This window comes from Ahaetulla prasina, chromosome 2 (assembly GCF_028640845.1).
Source record: "Ahaetulla prasina isolate Xishuangbanna chromosome 2, ASM2864084v1, whole genome shotgun sequence".
Lineage (NCBI taxonomy): Eukaryota > Metazoa > Chordata > Lepidosauria > Squamata > Colubridae > Ahaetulla > Ahaetulla prasina.
In genome coordinates, this window is record NC_080540.1 from 1,347,982 (window position 1) to 1,368,701 (window position 20,720).

The 20,720-nt window shown below is 51.6% G+C and overlaps 1 protein-coding gene across 3 annotated transcripts; it reads right to left on the minus strand.

Annotated features, from left to right (window-relative positions):
• Positions 1 to 3,104: 3,104 nt before the first annotated feature.
• On the minus strand, positions 3,105 to 8,889 carry LOC131192746 (zinc finger protein 660-like). Of its 3 annotated transcripts, none has more exons than XM_058172222.1 (5): positions 8,638 to 8,889; positions 8,208 to 8,334; positions 7,975 to 8,057; positions 6,356 to 6,482; positions 3,108 to 4,750 (listed from the first exon to the last, which is right to left on the minus strand). In XM_058172222.1, the coding sequence occupies exons 1-5, from the start codon at positions 8,881 to 8,883 to the stop codon at positions 3,609 to 3,611; spliced, it is 1,725 nt and encodes a 574-aa protein (XP_058028205.1). In that variant the 5' UTR covers positions 8,884 to 8,889; the 3' UTR covers positions 3,108 to 3,608. The 3 variants fall into 3 exon arrangements, with proteins under 3 accessions (XP_058028207.1, XP_058028205.1, XP_058028206.1); XM_058172223.1 differs by having other exon boundaries at positions 3,111 to 4,747; XM_058172224.1 differs by lacking the exons at positions 7,975 to 8,057; positions 8,208 to 8,334; positions 8,638 to 8,889 and adding an exon at positions 7,400 to 7,968 and having other exon boundaries at positions 3,105 to 4,750.
• Between the last annotated feature and the right edge of the window lie 11,831 nt (positions 8,890 to 20,720).

Here is a 20,720-nt window from a genome sequence, read left to right on the forward strand (position 1 = left end):
AGGCCAGATAATCGACATACACATATGCCACAATATGAGGTAACTTTAAAGTTGATAACAAAGAGGTGGTGGACCTCCTGCACGAATTCCAGGATGTCTTCGCCGGAACCCTGTGCAAGTACGTGGGGACCCCGATTACATTCAACCTCAACCCTGGGATAGCCCTATAAGACTTAAAGCCAGGCGGGTCCCTTTTGCACTGAAGCCAAAAATTGACAAAGAACTGGGCAAACTAGTCCAGCAGGGGATTCTCGTTCCCATCGACTGCGCCAGATGGGAGACCCCCATAGTGACCACCATTAAATCTGACAGGTCCATTCGCATCTGCGTGGACTACAAAGCGACCCTCAACAAGGCCTTACAGAAGAGCACCTATCCGCTGCCAATTGTGCAGCATCAACTATTCTCCCTGGGACCCGGGAAAGTTTTTGCAAAACTAGACCTGGCACAGGCATACCAACAGTTGCCTGTGGATGATGCCACAGCAACCATCATCACTCACCAGGGAGTCTTTGAGTGCACCCGGCTTCAATTCGGGGTCTGCGTCTCCCCTGGATTATTCCAAACCTTGATGGAGAGGCTGCTACAAGGGAACCCCGGACTGGTGCCCTACTTCGATGATGTCCTGGTGTCAGCTGAAAATCGCCAGCAACTAAAGGACAGGTTGAGCAAGGTCCTGACCATTTTTAGAGATGCAACTAGGGAAATGCCAGATTGAAGTCCCTTCCGTCGAATTCCTGGGGTATCGCATTGACCAAGCTGGCATCCCCCCTACAGAATCTAAAATCAGGGCCATCAGGGAAGCACCCACCCCACGGGATAAAATGGAATTGCAAGAATTCCTGGGACTCTTAAACTTCTACACGGTCTTTTTGAAACAAGGCTACAGTAGCCGAGCCACTCCATAAACTTTTAACCAAAAAGACACCCTGGATCTGGGGAAAACTCGAAGAAACGGCGTTCGCAGCAGTAAAAAAACCTCAGTGAGGAGGACAGCCTACTTATTCAATACAATGGCACCCTCCCTCTAGTACTTGTCTGCGACGCATCTCCTTTCGGAGTGGGTGCAGTCCTCAGCCACCAATCGCCCAATGGCTCTGAAGCCCCTACTGCATATTTCTCCTGGACCCTGTCCAGCGCCGAGAGAAACTACAGCCAGCTGGACAGGGAGGCCCTAGCCGCAGTGGCCAGGGTCCGGAAGTTCTACGGGAGGACTTTTACCCTGGTCACCAACCATCGCCCCCTCTTGGGACTGTTAGCAGGGGACCGACCCACCCCCATCACCATGTCTCCAAGACTAATGCGATGGGCAATCTTCCTGGCAGCATACAACTACCAGTTGGTCCACTGCCCCGGCAAAGACTTGGGCCATGCCGATGATCTCAGCAGATGCCCACTGCCGAAGTTTAACTAATTTAACAATTAGTTTCCACCCATTGCTTCTTGTTCTACCCTCAGGTACTTTGGAGAAGAGCTTGACTCCCTCTTTTTTGTGGCAGCCCCTGAGATATTGGAGCACTTTGCTGGATCTGTTTTTTTCATCTCAGACGGCTGTAAAGGTGAGCCGGCATCCCTTCAGCCCCGTGGTCTCTTCGGTGGAACCTGTGATTTTAATGTTCTGGGCTTGACTTCTGCCACCTACAGATTGTGTAAATGTTGTATTGATCCACTCGTTAACATTTATTTTTAGAGCAATGGCAAAAATGAACTTGCGGCGACTTCAGAGCGATTGGTGGATGTGCAGAGCGGCAACATATTTTTGAGGCCTCACTCATATTTGTGGCAACTTTACGGAATGTGGTCCCAAAGGTGCTTTTTTTTCTTCTAAAGGCAGCTGGACGGTTTTGTCCTTGAAGAAAATGTTTTGCTTCTCATCTAAGAAGCTTCTTTAGTTCTGATGGGTGGAGGGGGGGAAATGGAAGGCTTGCATTTCTTTGCAGTCATCTGGTTGTTAGTTCTCTTCCTGAGAGCTCTTGAGGCCACCATCCTATTAGAATCTATCTTTCCACCCGAACCCTCCACCCGAAACTGATGAAGCTCCTTGGATAAGAAGCAAAATGTTTTCTTCTTCTTCCTCAAGGAAAAAAAACAGTTGTTGCCTTTTTGAGGTGGGGGGAGAGAACACCTTTGGGACAACCGTGACAACTGTGACCTGGATGACTGACAATCTCCACAGACATTTACGGAATATTCACTGCCACAAATAAGAATTAACTATATTTGTTAACTTGGTTTTGGGGTCCATGTTTTGACACTCAGCTGTATTGTCTTAGGCGGAAACCCCAACCAATGTGGAGTGGTGGTGAGAAAGGAGCGGTTCTGTTTGGAGAAACAATTGAAAATGCCCATTTAGCAAAAGTAATTTTTTTATTACCCAAAATAATTGAGACTTTAGCACCTACCAAAAAAAAAAAGGATAATTGGAATAATTAGGAGCAACTGCAGCTCTACTTCTTTTTGGCTCAGGCACCATAATCCCTCATTGAGCAGAACAAGGCAGGAAAGCCTCTTGCAAGGAAGACTCGAACCCAGGATCACCCAGTGAATTCTACCATGGATGATCCCAGCATGGAAAAAGGGAAGCATAAAGCCCAGTTCTCTGACTCTAGAGATGGATTTCCACCCTGAGTTCCTCGGGGTATCTCTGGCTGTGGCACTGAGTCTCCAAGACGAGATGTTCAACGGAATGCCAACCCTTGCATGGAGGCCATCTGGCCAGGATCTGCATAGTGTGCTATCCCAAAGAATATCTGCCTAGTTCACATTGCGGGAGAGACACTGGCCTCTTTTGTTCACAAATGGAAGATGGTGACCTGGTCTGGAGAAGCAAAATATTTTCTCTGTATTTGCACTTCCCAGGAGTTCTTGTGATCCTGCAGAATGAGAGGGTTATTGGGAAGGCAGAACCCCCCCAGCTTTGCAATTTCCTTTCCCTTCAACTGGAGGCTTCGTTGACCTGGCAATCAATTGATCTGCTTAGCAACGGAAATTCTGGACCCAATTGTGGGCATAAGTCGAGGTCCACCTGTACTGTGCTGATGGGGAGATGTGACTTCCATCAGCACAATACAGGTGGACCTCGATTTACGGCCACAATTGGGTCCAGAATTTCCGTTGCTAAGCAAGGCAGGCAGTAAGAGAGTCATGCCCAACCTCTCGTCAACATGCTTTTCAGAAAATTTTGTGTCTTCCTTTGGCCATTTCACAATTTTTTTAAAAAAACAAAAGTCTGCAAAATTTTGGCCTTTCTAGCATTTATAATTGCATTGTACCAATTGTGAGTGTTGTACCCCACCCTGAGTGAAACAGATACGGAGTGCGTGTGCAAAAGAGAGGGAATTAAAACATATGAAAGTTCTTGATCTCTGCGGCATGAATCTTCTTATGTCTCCATCTGCTGTCATCCAAATGTGCCAGGACCGTAAGCACAGAATTAAGGCACAAAGTTATCAATCAACCAATTCCGCCATTCCCTGCCAATCAACCAACCAGAATAGAGCTGGAAGGGACCTCGGAGGTCTTCTAGTCCAACCTCTGCTCAAACTGGCAAGAGATTTTTAAAAATGAGAAGCCGTTGTATCGAAGAGTAACGGAGCTATAATATCTGGTCACTTGATCTGAGAAATTATGACATACTGATCTCCATGTGGGAATTCTTGGCAGGGAAGCAGGACGGGGACTCCGTCGGATGCAACCTCGACACTCCAGGACATGAAGGGTCCTCGTTCCTCCCCAAGAGCGTCCAGATGCCTCTTTGGCTGCCGCTCATTACGGAACCTCTTTGTCCACTGCAAGGATGGAGGCGATGTTGGTCCACTATGGAACTTTTGGTGTCTCACCAGGTTCCTCTTCTGGCTGAAGGTCTTGTTGCACTCGGCGCAAGAGAAGGGCTTCTCCGCCACGTGCCTCCTCTGGTGCCGCAGGAGGTGCTGCTTGTCGTAAAAGCTCTTCCCACACTCAGGGGAGCCGTGGGGCTTCTCCCCTGCATGAATCCTCTGGTGGGAGGTGAGGTTGGAGCTGCGATGGAAGCTCTTTCCACACTCGGGGCAGTGGAAGGGCCTCTCACCTGTGTGGATCCCCTCGTGGGAGGTCAGCTGCGAGCGGCGAATGAAGGTCTTGCCGCAGGTTGGACACTTATGGGGCTTGTCCTTGGAGTGGATCAGCTGGTGGAGGTTGAAGCCCGACTTGTCGCAGAAGCTCTTACTGCAGACTGGGCAGCGGAAGGGCTTCTCACCCGTGTGCTTCCTCCGGTGGCAGGTTAGGTTGGTGCTTCGGTTGAAGTGCTTCCCGCACTCGGGGCAGCGGAAGGGCTTCTCCCCCGTGTGGATCCTCTGGTGCGAGGCAAGGTAGGCCAGCTGACGAAAGCTCTTCCCGCACTCCCGGCACTGGTGTGGTCGCTCGCCTGTGTGGATGCTCTGGTGGGATGCCAGGTGCGAGCTCTGACTGAAACTCTTCCCGCACTCTGGGCACCGGTGTTGCTTTTTCTCTATCCGACCTGGCCGAGGGCTACCCCGCTCCACTTGGGGGTGGATGCTCTTCCCACCATTTCCTTGCTGCGCTGGTGCTTTCTGAGGAGGGTCCTCCAGGTCCAGCGGTTCCTTTGGCTTCTCGTTTGGGCTTCCCCTCGGCTCCTCGGCTCTTTCTTGCCTCCTCCACGACTCCTTCATCCCAGAACAGCTGGGGATCACCAGGGACATCCTGCACTTTCTGACATTGCTATTGTTGCTGCTGCCTTCCCCTCCATCTCCTACTGGCAGAGAGAAAATGAAAGTGAAACTAAAAGTAGAAGAGAAAGAAAAAGAAACCTGGTCAGAAGGCAAACCTAATAGATCTCAGATCAGCTGCTAAAGACATATTTCTCTGGCTCTGCTTCCATATTCCTCCCTCAATCTGCAGCACCCCTGTCCTCGACCTACAACCACAACTGAACCCACTCTTTCTGTTGCTAAGCAAGATAGCTGTTAAATGAGTTTTGCTCCATTCCATGACCTTCCTTGCTGCAATTGTGAAGTGAATCACTTCAGTTGTTATGTTGGTAACATGGTTGTTAAGTGATGAGACTTCCCCACGGACTTCGCTTGTCAGAAGTTTGCAAAAGGGCCCCGAGACACGGCAACCATCATAAATACATGCCGGTTGCCAAGCGTCCAAATTTTGATCATGTGACCACAGGGATGCCTGCAACGGTCGGTTGTGTGAAAAATGGTCATAAGTCCCCTTTTCAGTGATGTTGAATGGTCACTAAATGAATGGTTGTAAGTCAAAGACTCTCTGTATCCATAAACGAGAGGGGCTCAGTTTGGAAGTCAGAAGTCGGCAGCAGTTTAATGCAGCTGTTACAATTTAATGTAACAGCTGGAATAGTAAAGTGGATAATGGGCCAGAAAAACACAGTTGTAGTTGATTGGTTGAGAGTGCGGACTCCTGCATGAGGCAATCTACGTTATGATTGGTTGCTGGGTGCAAAGGGGGAGTTTCCCTTTTTCCCCACCTTTTTCTTCTGTGTGCTCTGTCTGCTGTTCATGATGTAGAGATGTGCCTGACTAGCTCAACCCCCACATAACATATGAAAAGAGTAATACTGCCGTACAGCAAAAATATCTCAGGAAGAGCCAACCGACTGTTACAACCACACGGCATCACGGTAGCACATCAAGGACTCCGCAATTCAACTCCTGACCTACAGAGGCTCTTTTCTACTGGAACTTAGAAGATCATTGTGGAAAGTTCTTACAAATAGGAACAACAGAGTTGGGAAGGACCTTGGAGGTCTTCTAGTCCAACCCCCTGCTCAAGCAGGAGACCCTCTACCACCCTGGACAAATGGTTGTCCAATCTCTTCTTAACAGGGATGGAACAGCCACAACTTCTGAAGGCAAGTCCTTCTGCCAATCGGCTGTTCTCCCTCATCAGGACATTTCTCCTTAGTTCTAGGTTGCTTCTGTCCTTGAAGAAGTTTCCACGAAGGAAAATGCATTCTCCTATTTGGAAGAGCGGATCTCGGATGGAACTGGGTCCTGCTACAAGCAGAGATTCCTCAGAGGCCACTAGAAAGAGTCAGGGTGTCATGACTTCACCCTCAACCCTCAGCATAAGGAGACCCTCAAGGAGGCCTGAAGATGTCAGTCTGGATCTGACATCTCTTGTGGGAGATTTCAAGGCCTTCTGGAACCCACAACCACAAAAGAACAGAACACAAAACAGAGGAAGTATCTTGGCATGAGACATTTTGGGTCCCCCAGCTGGAGCTTCCATTTCTAGCTGGAAGATTCGCTGCCTCTCTTCGGGTCCAAGAGGTGCTAAAAAGACTTGCAATCTCACATTTTGGCACCCTCAAATAAAGAAGAGGCCTTACCTAAGGACGCCACGTTGCGCGAGTTCTCCAGCATGACTTCCCGGTGGAGGGCTTTCTGGCCAGCGGCCAAGAGGGCCCACTCCTCATTGGTGAAATACACGGCCACCTCCTCAAAGGACACGGGGCTCTGGAAGAGGGAGAAGCCTCGATTGGGGGTCTCTTGAGGGTCAGTTTTGCCCGCGTGACTTCCACGTAGGAGACGTCACCTGGAATTTAAGGGTGAGGCTGCCCAGGGCACAGGGCCAGCTCCCAATCATATTATTCTGTATTTTATATTCTAGCTCACCTTTGGCCCCACAGGTGAGTGATGCTCATCAAAAGGCAACTGACTTTTTTTTTACCTGAGGAAGAAGAAGAAGCTTCTTGGATTAGAAGCAAAGCTGCTTCTTCTTCTTTAACAGGTTAACAGAGTTGGAAGGGACTTTGTAGGTCATCTAGTCCAACCCCCTGCTCAAGCAGGAGACCCTACACCATTTCTGACAAATGACAGTCCAGTCTCTTCTTGAAAGCCTCCAGTAATGAAGCTCCCACAACTTCCGAAGGCAACTTCTGTTCCATTGGTTGATTGTTCTCATGGTCAGAAAATTTCTTATTTCTAGGTTGAATCTCCCCTTGGTCAGTTTCCATCCATTATTCCTTGTCTTCAGGCCTTCCGGTGCTTTGGAAGATAGCTTGCCCCGCCCCTCCTCACTGTGGCAGCCCCTCAAATATTGGAAGGCTGCTATCCTGTCTCCCCTGGTCCTTCTCTTCACTAGACTATCCAGGCCCAGTTCCTGCAACCATTCATCATATGTTTTAGCCTCCAGTCCCCTCATCATCCTGGTTGCTCTTCTCTGCACTTTTTCTAGAGTCTCAATACCTTTGGTGACCAAAACTGGATGCAGGGGGTAAAAATCTTCCTCAGGGAAAAAACAAAGTCCAGTTGCCTTTTGAAAAACCACCTTTGAGACGGCTATGACCGGGATAGCTGATAACCTCCAGAGACACATAGAAGCAGCACCTGGAGTTGGGGGGGGAGAGTCACCTGTTTACACTCGTGCTCACCTGTGTGGCTTCTGGAGGACGCCTGGCCATCTGCATTTCCCCTCTCCAGAAATGTCCCTTGATCCAGAATGGTGGTGGTGGTGGACAAGTAGCCCCCACCCCTGCCCCATAGTCTTCCTGGTGAAAGCCGGATGACATCACCACAGGGAGGGGCAGCCATTGGAGATTTTGGGCAAGGCCCCACATGTCACCTCCAAGAGGCCTGGCTGGCATTTCCTTTCATCATGGATCATCACGAACAACATATTCCAGCTCCCCTTTTCTGTTCTTAAGAGACTGTATTCAGGCATCACTTATTACTTAACTTCTTCAGTTACTTCAGTTGTTCAATATATCCAATTAATCAAGGCCGCTAGGAGCCACTCAGAGTGACCTGGGCAGCTCTACACATCGTCTTAAATCAATCAATAAATTTATATTTGGGGAGTCTGAAAAAGCAGGGAGAACTTTAAATCTGCCTCAAAGTCACCCAAGAGGGATATTTTTTTACGGAAGCCTCACAGAGAAGGAAGAGGGGGGATGCTCTGGGGCCCCCCAAAACTTGCCAGGAGGCTCCATGTGCCCTTTGCTCCCACCTGAGCCGGAGGTGCAGCTGCTGTTTCCGTCTCTCCTGGATGGGGAAACGTTCCAGGCGGTTCCAGGCATGTGGCTGCCTTCCCTGCAAGGGGGAGACAGGGAAGACCTTGGAGAGGTGGGGGGAGATGAGCCCCACAAGGGAGGCAGAGCCCCAAAGAAACACCCTGAGGGGGAGGAGAAAAGGAGGCATCCCACAGCTCATCCCAATTCATGCTCAGGAACCCTTGCTTACCTGGTGGAGGGTCCAGCAAAGGATCTTGCTGTTTGATGCCCATTGAGAGAGGCCTCTGGCAGGGATGGGAGGGGTCCTTCTCTAAGGGGGAGGAATCGGTGGCAGCCTCCAGGAATGGCTCAGAGGCCTGGAAGAAGGAAGAAAGAAGAAAAGAAAGAAAGAAAGGAAAGGAAAAGAAAAGAAAAGAAGAAAAAAGGAGGGAGGGAGGGAAGGAAGAAAGAGAGAGAGAAAGGAAGGAAGGAAGGAAGGAAGGAAGAAAGAAAGAAAGGACAAGCAGTTCAAGGAAAGAAACTTTGGGGGAAGTCAAAGGTCACGGCTGGCCTCCCATCTCACCTGGGGGCAGCCTTGCCCCTCTTAAACTGCACTTTAGGCCTGATCACAGGCTGCCATTTCTTCACCCAAACCAGGATCAAACGAAGCACCGTCTCACCTGCTCCAGGTCCGGCATCTGCCCCTTGCTGTGTCCCTCCGGCTGCAGCCACCTGTGGCACCGGATGTGCAGGTGGCTGCACAGCTCCTGGGGCCCTGGGATTCTTCGGCCATGATCCACGATGGGCGGGGGGCTTATCTTGCCCCCGGGACTCTTTTTCCGGAGGCCTTTTTCCCAGCATCCCCGATTCTGGGGGACTTGGGGGGCCCTGTCTGCCGCTTCTTCACTGGGGCGCTGGGCCCCCATTCCAGAGCTGTGCAGGCAAGGGGGCCCTTCCTCCGCCTGCCCAGCCAGCCGCTTGGCCCCACAGACCCTTCCCACAAAGACCCCCGATCAGGTCCAACCTGGGAAGTCTTGGGGAGGGGGATTGGAAACCCTCCCGGGGGTCTTGCCTTCCTTGTTGGCTCACTTTATGGGGGGAGCGCAGCGGGCCCCCAAAGCCGAGCGCTGGCGGTCTCTTGGCCGCGGGGGGGGGGGGAGGCTTCCCTTCCGAGCGCCCGGAGAAGCGAAGGGAGCGGCTGAGCTGCTCCGGGACGGTCCCGTTTCTCCCGCCCGCAGCTCCGAGGCCAGGCGGTGGCTCTCCCTTCCGCGCCCCTCTCGGGGACCTCCGTCGCCCCGGGGTCCGCTTGGCCGGTGGGGGTAGGTGGGGGCGGGCCGGCCCCCGCCTTCCCCGCGGCCTCTGCCTTTCGCAGGGGACGGATCGGGGGTCGCGAGTGAGTCGGGGGTCCTGCGGGATCCGGCTCCGGCAGCGACAGTCCGGGCGGCGGAGGAGCCAGACGGGCCGGGTGGAGGGTTTCGGCCGGAAGTCGCAGCTCTTCGCGACCCTCCCCGCCGCCCCCCGCGCGGCCGAGAGACCCCGCTCCCCCTCCTCTGCCGCCGCCGGCAGCCCTGGCCGAGCAGGAAGCGGCCGGCCCGGCTCGGCTCCTCCTCCGGGGCCGGCCCTGCGGGTCATCCAGCCGGCGATAGCGCGAGGGTCCCCGCCGGAGGGGCGGCCGAGGGAAGCGCTGAAAGCAGAGAGGAGAAGGGAGAAGTTCGCGCTTTCGGACCGCCGGGGCTGCTCTCCGCCCTCCCGCTTAATCCGGACACAAACCCCAACCGGAAAAGGAGGACTGGGGTGGGGGGACAACAGGAGCGCAGGATTCCAAGATTTCAGGGGCTGCCCCAAAGAAAAAGGGGTCCCACTTATTCTCCAAAGCACCAGAAGGCAGGACAAGAAACTCATCCAGGAGAGAAGCCGCCTGGAATTAAGGAGAAACTTCCTAACAGGGAGGACAATTAACCAGAGGAACAGCTTGCCAGGAGAAATGGTGGGAGCTCCATCACTGGAGGCTTTTAGGAAGAGACTGGACAGCCACCTGTCTGAAATGGTCTAGGGTTTCCCGCCTGAGGAGAGGGCTGGACTAGAAGACCTCCAAGGTCCCTTTCAACACCTATTCTATTCTATTCTATTCTATTCTATTCTATTCTATTCTATTCTTCCACCTCTCACAATACTAGACAACACAGTATCAACAGTAGAAACCTTCAAATTTCTAGGTTCTATCATATCGCAAGATCTAAAATGGACAGCTAACATCAAAAACATCATTAAAAAAGGACAACAAAGAATGTTCTTTCTGCGCCAACTCAGTAAGCTCAAACTGCCCAAGGAGCTGCTGATCCAATTCTACAGAGGACTTATTGAGTCTGTCATTTGCACCTCTATAACTGTCTGGTTCGGTTCTGCAACCCAACAAGAAAAACACAGACTTCAGAGGATAATTAGAACTGCAGAAAAAATAATTGCTACCAACCTGCCTTCCATTGAGGACCTGTATACTGCACGAATCAAGAAGAGGGCCGTGAAAATATTTGCAGATCCCTCGCATCCTGGACATAAACTGTTTCAACTCCTACCCTCAAAACGACGCTATAGAGCACTGCACACCAGAACAACTAGACACAAGAACAGTTTTTTCCCTGTTAGCCATCACTCTGCTAAACAAATAATTCCCTCAACACTGTCAAACTAGTTACTAAATCTACACTACTATTAATCTTCTCATCATTTCCATCACCAATTTCTTTCCACTTATGACTGTATGACTGTAACTTTGTTGCTGGCAATCCTTATGATTTATATTGATATATTGATCATCAATTGTGTTGTAAATGTTGTACCTTGATGAAGGTATCTTTTCTTTTATGTACACTGAGAGCATATGCACCAAGACAAATTCCTTGTGTGTCCAATCACACTTGGCCAATAAAGAATTCTATTCTATTCTATTCTATTCTATTCTATTCTATTCTATTCTATTCTATTCTATTCTATTCTATTCTATTCTGTGTTCAGGCCTTTAATCATCTTAGTTGCTCTTCTCTGCCCTTCTCCCAAAGTCTCAACATCTTTTTCAGTTACATTGATTGTATAATGGGGCAAAACCTTCTTAACAAATGTCTCACTTAGCAACAGAAATTTTGAGCTCAATTGTGATCGTAAGTCAAGGACTACCTGTATATGGCAGTTATAGAATGTTTTCTCTCTCTCTCTCTGTGTGTGTGTGTGTGTGTGTGTGTGTGAGAGAGAGAGAGAGAGAGAGAGAGAGAGAGAGAGAGTTTTAACCATTTGATAAATAAATCAGCAGTGCAGCTGGTGCTACAAACGCAGTGCTTCCTCTCCCCCTTTTCTCCAGTGGGGCTCTCATCATGGTCAGGAAGGCCCCGAAGGAGGTAGCTGTGGGGGTGGGGGTGGGGGGGTGAGGGGAAAAGGAGGCTTTCCATGCAGATGCAGCTGGTGCTGCCCCTCTGCTTTCCAACCCTGAAATTCCGGAATAATGTGGGGCAACCTCTGAGCACCCCAACAAAATCCGCAATGAGTGGCAAGTAACCCAGGCTCACTGGGGGGTAGGTGGGTCGCCCAATGAACCTCAGTCGAAGAGACCTTTTCTTTCTTTTCTTTATATTAGATTTTTATACCGCCCTTCTCCCGAAGGACTCAGCCAGAATAAGAACAAAATATGTACAATTTAAAACAACATTTAAAAAGAGCAAATTTTAAAGGCTGATTATTAAAATTTAGATTTAAAATTTAAAAATATTAAGAATACCCAATTAAAATTCATCAATAATTATGCCAGTCCCGCTTTAATGAATAAATATGTTTTGAGCTCACGACGGAAGGTCCGAAGATCAGGCACTTGACGCAGGCCAGGGGGAAGTTCGTTCCAGAGCATCACTGCCCCCACAGAGAAGGCCCTACTCCTGGGGTCTGCCAGCCGACACTGTTTGGCGGATGGCACCCTGAGGAGACCCTCTCTGTGAGAGCGTACGGGTCGGTGGGAGGCAAAGGGTAACAGCAGGCGGTCTCGTAAGTACCCGGGTCCTAAGCCATGGAGCGCTTTAAAGATAGTTACCAAAATCTTGAAGCGCACCCGAAAGACCACAGGAAGCCAGTGCAAGCTATGGCTGCCACCCCACTTCCTTGGCAGGGCCAGGCTGGAGCCCTCGGCCTTTAGTCGGGGTGCCAGGAGAGCCCCACTTTGCGGGACTGCAGAGAATCTGATTGTCCCAGACTGGGCAGGGGGTAGAGGAGACCTTGTCTCAGGGACAGCTGATGAAGATGGGATCTGTAGTCCTGGGGCTGAGGAAGATGGGATCTGTAGTTCTGGGTCAGGCATTCACAAGACAACGGATTCCGACAGAAAAGAGAATCTGTAGATTGGGTTGGAGGCCCTCCGAGCTTGTTTCTTTTCTTGCAGACCTTTCGTGACCCAACTAGGTAACATCATCAGTGCTAAGAAGGAGGGAGGTTCCGCTTTGTGCTTTACACCCAGTAAATTGCCCCAGCCAGGATTGGTGGGAGGGGATGTTTTCCCCCCACTTTATTTCTTTCAAAGTCTCAAATGACGGACATTTGGGGTGGGTTCAGTGGGGCACAAGCAGAAGCCTCTCCCCCACACACACCCCACAAAGGACCCCCGTGTCCAGACTGAAGGAAGAAAAGGGAACCCCGTAAACTTGCAACGCGGCCCTCCCTCCCCACAGGCTCCTCCCCTCCCCAGTTGGGGCTCCTCCCACTCTCGCCTTTCCCCCTTCCTGGAAGCTCGAGCTCAGTCCTGGGGGCACTTTGGCTTCAGCCCCGAAGGGCGCCTGCGCGAGACTTACTCTCCGCCCGGCCCCTCTCTAGGCGGCGGCGCTCGCTGCCTTTAACCCTTGCGCGGCTGCAGCATCGGCGGGCGAGGCTGCGGAGGGGCGGCGGCGGTTCCGGGGCTGGTCGGGCGAGGAGGCGCGGAGCCCGCGGGAGCTGTGCAGCCGCCTCCACCGCCTGTGCCGGGCTTGGCTGCAGCCGGAGAAGCGGAGCAAGGCGCAGATGCTGGACCTGGGGTGCTGCTGGAGCAGCTGCTGGCCCGGCTGCCCGCCCGGGTGGCCCGCTGGGTGCGCGAGTGCCGAGCCGAGAGCAGCGCCCAAGCCGTCGCCCTGGCCGAGGGCTTCCTGCTCAGCCGCGCCCAGGAGCGCCGGAGGGGACAGGTGAGCCCCGGGGCCACGCAGGGGAGGGAGGGAGGGAGGGGGGGCTCTGGGTGGGTGGGGGGGATCCACGTGGGAAGAAGCCCCTCCCCTGTCTCACCCTCCCCTCCCTTCCTTCCTTGGGAAGCCCCCCCCCCAGCCGATAGCGGAGAGCAGAGCCCGCCGGAGGAGCAGGAAGACCCGCAGGTGAGCGGTGGGGAATTGGGGAGGCGGGGGGGGTCCCCTCTAAAGGCGCCGCCCTTCCTCCCATTGCTCCCTCCCTCCCAGTCCCACTGATCACGATCAGGGGGGTGTTCAGAGTTGGGTCGGGACAGGAAAGCCTTAATCCGGTCGGGGTCGGATTGGGTTAGTTTAGCGGTGCGACAATCCGCGGCGTCGCTTTCCAGGTGCAAAAATGGGAGGGGCTCTTTCCTCCCTCCAGCTTCAGACCGCCCCTCCCCCCCGCCTGCCTCAACCCTCCCCTCTCTCAGGTGGAGGGGCCTTTGGAGGGTTCGTCCATTGAAGCCACTCGGAGGGTCATGGGGGCCCCCTAATCCGCTCTGTCTCGGAATCCGTTCCCAGGGAGGACCCCCGAAACTCAAGAGCTGTGGCCAGGTAAGGAAGGGGACCCCCCTTTTCTCAACTTTGGCTTTCTGAAACTCTCCTCGATGTGGGTTGTAGGTGCTCCATCACTGGAGGTTTTCACAAAGACGCTGGGCAGCCAATTGTCTGGAATGGTAGCTAAGGTCTTCTGCTTGAGTAGGGGGTTGGACTAGAAGACCTCCAAGGTCCCTTCCAACTCTGTTATTTCATTTTTTGGCCTCCCCTGCTAGCACCCCCATTTTTCCTTCCCAGAATTTAGTAAGCTTTTCTTCTTTTCTTTTTTCTCCTTCCCCCTTCCCCCTTTCTTAAAGGCTACTTTGGTCATCTTTCTTGCAGGTACAGGTGACGGGATGGCCTTGAGAGCCCCCCCCCAAACGACTCTGCTTTACAGTGGAGCAGAAATGATGGCTGAGCTTCGAACTCAGGTAGGAGAAAAATCCCCTTCCCTGCCGCCACAATAAAATAATTCTGCAAAACGGGTTAGTTTCAAGATCTTACCTTGTGCTGGAGGCTGAATTCTGGTCCTGAAGTCTGTCCCTCTGCAGCTCCTCGGCGGGGGGGGGGGGGAAAGGTTCACTTTATGAAGGTTATGTGCAGATCTGAACACTGGGGAAACAAAACAGCCACTTCACAAACAAATGGCACAACATAGGAGAACAAAACCATCAGGACTAGATTCAGTAGTCCATCTTTTGCCAACTTTAAATTTTTTCTTTTAATCTGATTTTAATTTTGTATTAATTGTCTTACTTGGTTGTGAACTGCCCTGAGTCCTTTGGGAGAAGGGCGGTATAGAAATTTAAACAACAACAACAACAACAACAACAACAACAACAACAACAACAACAAAAATCTGCATTTAAAAGACAAAGGCCATTATCTTTGAAGTCCACAATCTGGACAGAGAGGATTGGCTGGTTTGAAAGAGGGGTCAAAGAGGCCATCTATGTCAAAATTGAACAGCCCTCTTTCAACAGAGGGGGGGGGATAGGATATCATCTATCTTCTGTCTACCACACAGTCCTTTTAGCTGTTCCAAGAAGGTTCCACACCCATTTGAACCACTCAGGTGACCTTGAGGACACAGATAAACCTCCAGATGGTCTCAAGGACTGTTGCATGGGCCAGGAGGCTGAAGATGATTGATAAGACTTTACAGCAAACGATGTCCAGAATCAACAGCATAGAAAGTCTAGAATCAACAGCACTTTACTGAGCATCAGACAAAGTTTATATAGTTTCTCAGTTTCTCATGTCTCACCTAACATACGTGTTACTTCATTATTGGTTAATTGGTCTCCAAGGCACAATAATTGGTTAGCAATTACATCATTGGCTTTTCGTGAGAATACGTCTTCATGCTAGAAAGCAAATGCAACAGTGTTTCAGGGCTACAACTTTGTTTCATCCTGTATTCTTGTATATGCTGGGAACGCTGCTTAAATGAGGTTTGCCATCCAAGATAAGAGCGCTACCCACATTCCAAAATGCATACATGATGAACAACAAAATGTTAGCCTTTCACAAACCCTTCAAAGGACTCTCTAAAAAGGATGTAAATAACTAGCTGTTTGCAAGGAGTATAAATCCTTCCACCCTCCACCATCCAGTCAGAACTAGAGAAGCTTCTTGGATGAGAAGCGAAACATCTTCAAAGAAAAACCAGAAAGTCCAGTTGCCTCTTGAAAAAGCACCTTTGGCACTGTAAGAAAAAGATAATAAAAAAAAGAGATTTTAAAAAAAATTCCATTTTTTTTAAAAAATATATCTTGTTATATTCTTCTTAAAGGTTCCACGCCAGCAATTGTAATAAGCATTTCCTTAGCTTTCGCTTAGCTTAGCTTTCACTTTCAATACACAAAACGCCATCTTTCATCATCTCCACTCTTGAATACGAATACCTTCTCTGTCAGGGAGTTAAAATCATCTTACAATCAAATGCCAGCACTCCTGTTTTCAGCTCTGTCCGTGTTAGCAATCCTTCAGTAATCCATCAGTCACGGAGATGGACGCTGCGTTTTGTTCTGCCATTTGCAGAAGCGTTCTGGATTCTGGAGCTTTTTTCAAGCTATAGAAGGAGCGTTCCCAACAAACTACCAGAAATCTTCCTGGGGCTTTCCTTGGGGGCTCTACTTCAGCCCGAATGCTCACCTCCCCCTCTGGGAACAGGCCGCGGCTGGGGCTTTGGACCGTGTCGTGCCTTTGCGGCCTCTGACCCGGCGCAGATCTCGATTAGCTCCTTGGTTCTCTGAGGAGCTGAGAGAGATGAAACGCCGGAGAAGATGCCTAGAGAGCACCTGGAGGTCCAGCCGCCCGGTTGATCGACACTAGTTAGGTCTTTTCAAAGACCTACCTAGTGGCACTGAGGGTGGCGAGGCGCTCACGCCTCCCTCATTGCGTCGGCAGATAACCGCCCGGCCGCCCTGTTTGGGTGACCCGTTCCCTTCTTCACCAGGGGACGGATGACTCACAGGACGTGCCGAGGAGTTTAGTGGTTATCTATACGATAAAATCGCCAGCTTCGGGATAGCTTGGACCAAGATTATGGCGATCCAGATGAGATGACTGAGGCTCGTCTTGTTGATGTGGTTTGGGATGAGTTTGATTCTGTGGCTCCGAGGACATGGACAGGTTGCTGGGAGGCTGCATGCCACTACATGTTTACTGGACCCGTGCCCTCCTGGCTGGTGCTGGCCACTCAGGATGTGACACGAGGCTGGCTCCGGTATTATAAATGCTTCTTTGATGGAGGGGTCTTTCCGCTGCCTTGAAAGAGGCGGTGGTGAGACCCTCCTCAAGAAGCCTTCCTGGACCCAGCTATTTTGGGTAATTATCGTCTAGTTCCAACCTTCGCTTTGTGGCGAAGGTTGTAGAGAGTGGTGGCACGGCAGTTCCTCAGTACCTGGAGGAAGCTGTCTATCTAGACCTGCTCCAGTCCGGCTTCCGGCCCGGTATAGCACGGAGACAGCTTTGGTCACAGGATGACCTCTGAGGCCAGGGATAGGGGTTGCTCCTCTGCCCTGGTCCTGTTGGATCTCTCATCGGCTTTTGATACCATCGACCATGGTATCCTGCTGCGCCGGTTGGAGGGGTTGGGAGTGGAGGCACCGCTTATCGGTGGTTCTCCTCCTACCTCTCCGACCGTCGCAGACGGTGTTGACAGGGGGCAGAGATCGCCGCAAGGCGCCTCACTTGTGGGGTGCCGCAGGGGTCGATTCTCTCGCCTCCTGTTCAACATCTACATGAAGCCGCTCGAGGTCATCAGTGGCTTTGGGGTGAGTTATCATCTGTACGCTGATGATACTCAGCTGTACTTTTCCACCCCAGGCCACCCCAGCGAAGCTGTCAAGTGCTGTCCCGTTGTTTGGAGGCCGACGGGTCTGGATGGGGAGAAACAGACTCAGACTCAATCCATCCAAGACGGAGTGGCTGTGGATGCCGGCATCCCGGTACAGTCAGCTGCAACCGCTGCTGACTGTTGGGGCGAGTCACTGGTCCCAACGGAAAGGGTGTGCAACTTGGCGTTCTCCTGGATGAACGGCTGTCGCTTGAAGATCACTTGACGGCCGCCTCCAGGAGAGCTTTTACCAGGTCCGCCTGGTCCGCCAGTTGCGCCTTTCTTGACCGGGATGCCTTATGCACGGTCACTCATGCTCGCCACTTCTCGACTGGATTATTGCAATGCTCTCTACATGGGGCTACCTTTGAAGTGTACCGGAGACTGCAGTTAGTCCAGAATGCAGCTGCGCTGGTGATTGAGGGAGCACCGCTGCTCCCGGTAACACCACTCCTGCGCAGTCTGCACTGGCTACCTGTGGTCTTCCGGTGCGCTTCAAGGTTTTGGTTACCACCTTCAAAGCGCTCCATGGCTTAGGGCCCGGGTACTTACGGGACCGCCTGCTGTTTCCACATGCCTCCCACCGACCCGTACGCTCTCACAGAGAGGATCTTCTCAGGGTGCCGTCCGCCAAGCAGTGTCGGCTGGCGGCCCCCAGGGGAAGGTCCTTCTCTGTGGGAGCACCTACTCTCTGGAACGAACTTCCCCCCGGTTTACGCCAATTGCCTGACCTTCGGACCTTCCGCCGGGAACTGAAAACTTATTTATTTATACAAGCAGGACTGGCCTGACTTTTTAAATTCTAAATTTAAATTTTAAACTTTTAATGGTAATTTTATTGGGTATTTTTATGGTCAATCGACGGTTTAATTTGGCCTTTTATTGAATAAGTTTTTTAATGGTTATTTTAATATGTATATTAAATGTTTTAAATGAAGGCTGTACACCGCCCTGAGTCCTCCGGGAGAAGGGCGGTATAGAAGTTTGATAAATAAATAAAAATAAATAAATAAATAAATTTGCCCGAGGTTAAAAATTTACAAGCTGCTGACAGCAGATTAACGCTGTCTAAACAGCTCTACAGAATCACACAGAACTGGTGGACTAAAATAGCCCGCCATTAACGAAGCTGAGCCACCGGAAGAGGGGTTCCTCTAAGCGGTCCTTTCGAGGCGGGGGGGGGTCGCCCATTCTTTCCTCATGTTGACGGCTCGTCAGTTCCTCCCCTAGGGGGCAGACTGGCTCTTTTCGCTAGCCAATGGGAGGAATCCACCACGGACGCTTGGGTCAGGGAGACGGTCAGGTCGGGCCTCTCCCTAGAGTTCTCTCCTGCTCCACGTCAGAGCGAAGCTGGGAGAGGTTCCCACTCCCCCAGCAGGGACCTCAATGAAACAGCCCCCGCTGAGCTGGGGACGGTCCGGTGGTCCGATTCCCACGACAGAGCATCTCATAAGATCCAGTCAGAGTACAAACCGCACCCGGGAAGCAGTAAGAATTCGGAGGTTTTAACCAAATTCGCTGGCCTGAAAGACTCCCTTGGGCTGCAGCCCCCCCTCCCAAGACTGAACGGATCCCCCTCCCACTATCTCCGCTTCTCTCTCTGCGCTGAACTTTCTCCTCCAGTTAGTGAAGTCACAAAGGACTCTGGCCGGAGACTGGTGACGCTGCAGAAGGGAGAATTCTCATTGGTTCTTCCACTTCTTCAGGGCACTTCCAGTTCTAAAGCCCACTCAGGACCCACCGATTGCGCCTCTGGTGCTGGAAGCGTCCATGGGCTCTGCTGGGGTCTCCCTGCCGCTAGTGGATAGGGGACGCTGGGCCAGATCCCTGGAAGCGAAGCGGGGAAAGGAAAACCCGGGCGAACGGAGATGAGGGGGCGGAAGGGACCCTCAGTGCTCCAAGGGGAGGGGGAAAGCAAGGGGCTGGGAGCCCAGACGTGACTTTGGAAATTGGGCGGAGGGCAAGAGAGGCGGGAGTCTTCAGGAGCCCCCAGGAGGACGGAGAGATACCCCTCTGTCTGTTGGTTGTGACCGAGGTGGGGAGGGAGTCGCGAGGTGGAATTTTATGTGGGGAAAATCTAGTTTTTCCTAGTAGACTGAGTATCCTAAGGATTCTCTCTGGCAGCGGTGGGGTCCTAGTCCTTCTCCCCATCTCCACCCCAGGGCAGGGATCCCGATTGAAGCTCTCACGCCCTCCACCCCCAAGACAGCTGCCTGGCCTCCAGTGACACACACCATACGCAGGAGAGCCCACCCGCTCTCTGGGGACCACTACCCTGAGACTGCTCTCCCCGAGGGACTTCTTTCCCAGGGGGGAGGGAGGGGTCGCCATTCCCTGCTGGGAATAAAGTTCCCACTGGGAATCGGAGGATTCCTCTTTCACTTCAGAGCGAAGCTACGAGAGGTTTCTACTCTCCAAGGACTTCCATAAAACAGCAGCTCTGCGCCAGGGGGGGAATTCCACTGTCTCGGCTGATTCTCACGATGGAGCATAAAATAAGGAATCAGTCAAGATCCAGTCAGAGCACAAACTGCCCCCGGGAAGGTCGGAACTGAATCGATGAGAAGAGTTTGGGAGAGAGGGAGGGAGGGAAGGTCCCCCCCCCCATTGAGATCAACAACAGCGATTCTTGAACCAAAATTGACCTTCTATATCAGTGGGTCAAAATAACTCACAACGCTGGAAAACTACAAGAACCCACAACGGCAGCCAATTTCCTCGGAACGAAAAGGGTCAAATCAGAGGCTTTTAGGAGGGGTGGGGGAGGGGGAGCACTGACCCCAGTCGGGGTGGGGGAAGGGCAGTCCCACCCAGGACGGAAATTTGGCCACCTTTTTGATGAGGGGCCAGAAAACGCGGATTTGCAGATCCCTCGCATCCTGGACATAAACTGTTTCAACTCCTACCCTCAAAACGACGCTATAGAGCACTGCACACCAGAACAACTAGACACAAGAACAGTTTTTTCCCCGAAGGCCATCACTCTGCTAAACAAATAATTCCCTCAACACTGTCAGACTATTTACTGAATCTGCACTACTATTAATCGTTTCATAGTTCCCATCACCAATCTCTTTCCACTTATGACTGTATGACTATAACTTGTTGCTGGCAATCCTTATGATTTATATTGATATATTGATCATCAATTGTGTTGTAAATGTTGTACCTTGATGAACGTATCTTTTCTTTTATGTACACTGAGAGCATATGCACCAAGACAAAATCCTTGTGTGTCCAATCACACTTGGCCAATAAAATTCTATTCTATTCTATTCTATTCTATTCTGAAATGTCCAAGGACTCCCCAGCCAGCTGCGCCCCCTCAAGACTGAAAGGACCCCCCCTCTCCCTCGCTCTTTCTCTGCTTCTCTGCTTGCAACTGTCTCCTCCCTCGGGTGAATTCAAGGGAGATTCTTCCCGGAGACCGATGACGCTGCGGAAGGGAGAATTCTCATTGGTCCTCCTGCTTCTTCTGGACACTCCCCAATCTGATATTCGAGACGAAAAACGCTTCCTCCCCTCAATAAAGAGCCGAGTGCTCTGGAAAAGGGAGCCGGACGGGCGCAGGCTTTGGCCGTCTGGGGCTGCCGGGGGTCGCCCCGTCGGAGAGGCGGGAGCAGGACGGGAGTTTGCAGGCGAGGGGGATGGATGGATG